This window comes from Xyrauchen texanus, chromosome 49, assembly GCF_025860055.1.
Source record: "Xyrauchen texanus isolate HMW12.3.18 chromosome 49, RBS_HiC_50CHRs, whole genome shotgun sequence".
Classification (NCBI taxonomy): domain Eukaryota; kingdom Metazoa; phylum Chordata; class Actinopteri; order Cypriniformes; family Catostomidae; genus Xyrauchen; species Xyrauchen texanus.
In genome coordinates this window covers 14650344-14656730 of record NC_068324.1, presented here as the reverse complement: position 1 = coordinate 14656730, position 6387 = coordinate 14650344, and the positions used below count along the sequence as shown (strand labels likewise).

The 6387-nt window shown below is 36.9% G+C and overlaps 1 protein-coding gene across 1 annotated transcript; it reads right to left on the bottom strand.

Moving 5' to 3' along the window:
- Nucleotides 1-594: 594 nt before the first annotated feature.
- LOC127640283 (ankyrin repeat and SOCS box protein 15-like) lies at nucleotides 595-6175 on the bottom strand. The gene is made up of 9 exons (XM_052122735.1): nucleotides 6075-6175; nucleotides 5916-5953; nucleotides 5268-5399; nucleotides 4850-5008; nucleotides 4492-4731; nucleotides 3450-3621; nucleotides 2696-3224; nucleotides 1063-1210; nucleotides 595-770 (listed from the first exon to the last, which is right to left on the bottom strand). Exons 1-9 carry the CDS (start codon nucleotides 6173-6175, stop codon nucleotides 595-597), a joined length of 1695 nt encoding a protein of 564 aa, XP_051978695.1.
- Between the last annotated feature and the right edge of the window lie 212 nt (nucleotides 6176-6387).

Here is a 6387-nt window from a genome sequence, read left to right as displayed (position 1 = left end):
TATTATAATGTTAGTGGGTGTTAATATTGCGATAATGCATAAGTCAAAGGTTGTGCTTGTTGATATTAATGGCACATAAAGCAATAAATAGATACTGTATGACCTGCTTTTGTGATTTCCAATGTGATATTGCAGATCATTCCAGTACCACAGTTTAGAGGTGTGATGTGTATTCAAATATCTAATTTCAGACTGACTCAGACACAAAGCACACAGCATGTACTTTACTAAAATTTGGAATGGAACATCTTGAATGTACTCTTGTCGGTGGCACTCAGTGGAAAGCAGCCTTAATTCAAGGAAAAGGTATTCACCTTTTTATATGTATCTGATAAGAAAATACCAAAAAACATATTGACATAATTTTATTGCACAAATGGCATCAAGCCTTTGCTTCAGAGGCAAAGTCCTTAAACGTGACAGAAAATTCACATTGACATTTTAAGTGATTGGAACCCAAATATTATGATGGACGAATACTAGTGAAACCTCTGGTTATGTCAACCTCATGTTCATTTCTGAATAAAACGGAATAAAGTGGCTTTAAACAACTGTACCCTTTTTTTCCTCCTCCATTTTCATTTTAAGAAAACATCACTCCTCCTGACATCTAATTCTTCCATATAAATCATACTCTTTGTACATCAGGTAGCCTTTCAGTCCTGGTGGGAAAGGACCTGATTTTATGAACTTTGGGTCATCCAGCCTGCATGAGGTCATCTCTCTTCTGATAACTAGCCTGCACAGGTGTTTCAGAGATCGAGGGCTTCCTGAAAAATGCATATATCTATGAGAAATCATGTTATAGTGCCCTGGATTTCTGCCGAATATAGCAGGTTAATTTAAGATACAGTAGCCCCAAAAGGTATTTGTGCTTGTGCTTTAATTCTTTCAAAGAAATTTCACTTGGTCTGATATTTTGTTATCTAACGCATTGGTTTTCATACATTTTGAACTCCACCATAAGTGTCTAAATACTGTAGCCACTGTATTAATTAAGGTTCATCAACATCTAGAGAGATATTCATGTGTCTGAATGCTGTAATTGTCTTTGCTACTCACCCAATTTTTCTGAAATTTCAGGCCACACCTTATGCCCCTTCAATATCATTTTTAGCTTTGAACAGATGGGAATATGACTGACATAGTTCAAGAGAACCTGCACGGCATTTCCTGAGAACAGCCAAGAGACGCTGATGAAATCACAAAACTAAACACAAGAAGCAGGGGATAGAGATATGAGTAAAAGTTATTAGCCATGTGACAAATGTCCTTCAGATGTAAGTCAAACATTAACATTGTTCCAAAACCTGATGAGCTGCCTCGATGCAAACTGCCTAAATAGGCAGCATCCTTCTAAGGCAGGATCCTAACTGGAACCTTATAAGTGATTTGGGATGCCCTACATAGGCAGCAACATCCGAACATCAAACATAAATTTAGCACTCCTCACGTGACTAATTTACATTTTTTTTATGTTAACATGTTGTTGTAACCTATTGACATTCGAAACATCATCATTCAAATAGCACTCCTCACATGATTGATTTCAATATTTTGATGTTATCATGTTGCTAAGTTATCACCATGATACTCTCATCTTTATCCACACATCATTCAAACAGAACTCCTAACATGATTGATTTCAGTAATTTTACTCATGTTATTGTTATCAATATTTTTACATTACTATGTTAAGCTATTAACATCAGAAATGTCATCCGCACATCATATAAATACCACTCTGATTGATTTCAATATTTTGATGTTATCATCTTGCTAAGTGTCATACAAATAGCACGCCTTACGTGCATTTTGCTAAGCTATCACCATGATATTCTAATATGAATAAAAATCCTCACACAAAATTTGCAGTAGACTTTCCACATATTTACTCTTGAGTATTTTCACGTGCAAATGAGATTTGCGCCAATCTTGCAGCAAATTTTCCATTGTTGCCAAAGGCTCATAGGCATGTGAAAATAATGTGTGGCAAATTAGCAGCAAATTAATGTCAAGTTTGTGGCTAGTTTGCCAGAACTCTAGATTTTTGTTTCTATCCAATCTAGGGAATGCATAGGCAATATCAACACACCATACAAATAGCTCTCCTCAAATGATTGATCTAAATATTTTCATGTTAACATGTTGTGAAGCTATCGCCATGATACTCTAAAATGCAAATGCATAGGCAACAACATCCGCACATTATACAAATAGAACTCCTCGCTTGATTGATTTTAATATTTTCACATTAGCATGTTGCTAAGCTATCGTTGGAATACTCTAATATGCAAAGAAAATTTGTAAAATAGCAAATTCTGAATTATATTGAACTATTTTATTTATACTTTTCTGCATTGATTTAAATTATAAGTATATTTGTAATCAATATTTCTCTTGCTTTGTCTTGGTTTGAATTTCTTAGGGAGCTAATCGCAATGCTTTCTGCTTAGGCTGGAATGCTGGCTTGTTTAAGAGGCATTTTGTGCACATTTCAGCTGGTCAGGCTGGGAGACCAACTACACTAGCTTAGACCAGGTTGGCCAGGTTGGTCGACCAGTTAGACCACCTTAAACCAACACACAGCATAGGCTGGTTTAAGCTTGTTTTATTAGCAGAGACCTTAAATACTGTCTACATAGGTAGCTCAATAGATTTTGGACCAAAACAATTATGAAGGTGGTGAACTCACTGGGACCTTCTCGCTGGTATGTTCTGAGTGGTGACCCCATGTTGAATCATGATGACAACTGAAACATTTTTCAGCATTATAACCACTGTTTAGCAGCAGTCTCATCATCATTTCATCATTCAGGCAGTATTGTAATGCAGTAGGGAACACTGTGTCATTGACCACTGCAAAGTAACAGTTCACATCCGCCTGTTTGGCCAGGAGCATTTTGACAATCTCGTACCTCCCAGCCCTCACTGCCACTATGAGGCAGCGCAGAGGATCTAGCTCAGTTTGGGCTCCTGTGTTTAACAACATCTGGGTGCAGGTCACATCTCCATTGGAAACAGCAAAGTACAAGGCAGTCCGTCTCATGTCTCCATACTTCTCAGAGATGTGAGTGTCTAGGAGTGCATTGACATCAAAGCCTTTGTCCACCAGGAGCTCCAGGCACAGTACGTGGCCTCCATCTGCTGCTGAATGAATGGGGCTCTGGCCTGAGAGATGGAGAGCTTTACTTGTGGTTATGGGGATTAGCATTCTCAGCACCCTGAAAAGAAATTGGATGTTGCTTATGGTGTGAATCCTGATTCTATTTTTGTGAACGGCATCCATTCAAATCTTGCAAAGCTAATCATGTCTCCAGTCAGCTTTCACTTGGAATTGATACAAAACGAATGCATATTCTTTTGATATCTCCAGAATTATAAATAAGATTGGGGTGAGAAATTTAGCAATATAATATATAGATGATTTGCATCTTTATTTAACCTACAGGTAATGCCCTTCGTAGGCTGCGTGGTGGATGGGAAGCTGTGATGAGAGATTAGCAATGTTGGGATTGGCCCCATGTTGAAGAAGAAGCTTAATGCAGTCAGGATTTCCAGAACCAGCAGCATCATACAGCACACTGTCTCCATTTGGCGCCTGAGCATTTACATCACCACCTATTTGCAGGGAGTACATCATTCTGAGAGGTTTGAACAGTTAGTTCACCCAAAAATGAACATTCTGTCATCATTTACTCACCCAAATTACTCCAAACCCATTTGACCATGGAACAAAAAAGTAGATCATCATGTTGATCTCCTTTTGTGTTCCACTGAATACAGTAAGTCATACGGGATTGGAACAATGAGGATGAGTAAAGGCAAATTTATACTGTGCATTTGACGTTTTAGGTGTTTGTTTGATGATATTTCTCCTGTTCATGCACATCCATTACAGTCTTGACCATGGAGAACTTGACTATTTGAAGAGCATTGATGATTGGCTAAAGCTAATCATAGTTGTGGTTTGGATGTGATGTTCTTTAGTTACGTGATCTTAATGATAAACATTTATTACTTTAAACCTCATGAGGTTGTTCAAAAGTACACTATTATATGATGATCAACTTCACAAAGACAACGTGGCCATGTCAAATGTGTGGACTGATTTTGGTGTTTCTGGAATTAGATAAGGTAATATTCTGGCAGAAGCATTACAGCGCTGAAAGTGACAATCAACATACAGAAAGATCTGTATTATTGGCATTACCTCAGTGACGTCACCCTCAAAGAACTCATTTTAAAACATGCTGTGCAGGTTTTGTTCGCCAAGAACGCTTTTGTTCGTTCGGGAGAAAAAAGTTTGGCTTCTTCCATAAATTAGGCTTTAATGACAACAGAATTTTCTTTTTTGGCTGAACTGTCACTTAGATATAAAAAGGTTGCCAACATGATCCTATGAGTATCTGCATTTTCTCCTGTACATACTTCCTTTACCAATATCTAATGACATTTAACTTTGATGTTGCTCTAGTCGACTAGTATTACCATATTGAATCAGGATATCCAGAACTTCTGCTTGGGCATACTCTGCAGCAATCGCCATGGGCGTCACTCCGTTCTGGTCTGTCTCTGAGACGTTACCTCCATGTTTTAACAGGAGCTGAAGGATGTCAATGCAGCCAACTTTGGCCGCCTCATGAATGGCTGTCCACTTTTTAAGGCAGGCTTGGTTCACTCCTCGTGATAAAAGTGTATAAGCAATATCAAATGAGTCTGTTCTTACAGCTGCAACATATAGCATGTGAACTCATTTTAAAAGCCATGGTGATAATATAGGCCTTTGAGTTTCTTTATCAGTAAAAAAGATAAACCTTCTGATAAAAATACTATAAATGAAAAATACCTAGCAATAGAGGAGACTCGTTCTTGCTATTCATCTTGTTAGGTGAAGCTCCATGCTCTAGCAGAGTCCTAACAATCTCCACCAGCCCAGCTTTTATAGCCAAAATCAATGGTGTCTCTCCATCTGCAGTTTCCTCCTCTAAAGTTAACCTGTAAGAAGCTATTTTCAACCAAACTACTGAACATAGGAATTTATATGACTACAAATTCAACATAGTTACCAATACAGAACAATTCCAAAAACAAACAGTATGTAAAAGTTTTAAAAAAGAATATTTAAATCTTTGATGCCGGTGATAATATGTTATCTCACCATTACTTTATGCCTGAAGCATTAAGGAAGCATGACTGAAACATCAATGATGAATGAATATAAGACATTTTGCAAGCTATGGCAGCAGACTGCTACTCTATCTCACCATAAAGTACCATCTCCAACACCTGCACAGACTGCTGAACCGCAGCCCTATGCAATGGGTACCAGCCCCTGCTATCCACCTCAGTGAATGCATCAGGATAATCAGCCAGGTCCTGAAGAGCAAAGAGGTCACCTGTGGAGCCAAATGAAAAGCACATATTTGCATAGTATATTTAATTTGACTTATAATTCACATGCAATAAATAATTTACTTTCAATTTACAGTGGGGTCCTAAAGTCTTACATGAAAAATCTGGTATACACAATTTCATTTAAACTTTGAAATAAACACATTTCCAGGATTTTTTTCAATGAAATAAAGTCAAGTTATGACATTAAGATATATTTAAGATTCTGCCCTATTTCTTTGTCACTAATCAAAGGTAAGCAAATAAGTGATGTTTACCTTGTTAACTCATTTGTACAGATGGTCAGATTTCCTTGCTTCCTTTGAAGCACACAAGATAATCTTTGGAAAACTGTCAAATCATTCTGGATAAAATGGATCGGCAATTTTGAACATTAAGCACAATTTTCATAATGCAATTAAAAATGTTGAAGTTGTCTTAGACTTTTGGACCTCACTGTATTTTGTGGCACATCAAACTATAATAAAATCATACATTTAGGAGAAAACATTTGTATTCACCTCTAGAAATTGCATCCAAGATCTTTTCATATTCCATACTGGATTTATTTGAAAGATATAAAAAGTAGAAGGAGCATGACGGGTGATATCTTTTATTAATTTTCTATCTTGTGTTTGATATATTTCAAGATTCTGTAGGTATCATTCTGGGCATCACACCTTCCAGGGGAGGTAATATCTTTAAATGATTCTTGAATGCTCAGTTGGATAGCAGCGTCAAGAAGCTCATCATCTTCGTCTAGGTCATCTGATGGATCCATTTGTTCTGGGGGTAAATAAACAGATATATTCAAGACTTCATGTTATGTTCTGATTATGTTATAACAATCTTCTTTAAAAGTGTACACTATATTTATATTAAAGAAACACAATCAGCATTTCAAGTGTTCTAAAACTTATTCCATAATATAGGCTCATTAAAACTATAGAAAAGCATGTTGTAGCACTTATTTGGTATTCAAAGTACATGATA

Excerpts from the sequence above, each read along its gene's own strand:
- LOC127640283 (XM_052122735.1), bottom strand. The coding sequence starts at position 6,175 with ATGGATCCATCAGATGACCTAGACGAAGATGATGAGCTTCTTGACGCT. Across the intron at positions 4,732-4,849 it reads CGAGTCTCCTCTATTGCTAG|CTGTAAGAACAGACTCATTT; the intron begins GTATTTTTCATT and ends TATATGTTGCAG. Across the intron at positions 1,211-2,695 it reads ATACCAGCGAGAAGGTCCCA|TTTTGTGATTTCATCAGCGT; the intron begins GTGAGTTCACCA and ends TCTTGTGTTTAG.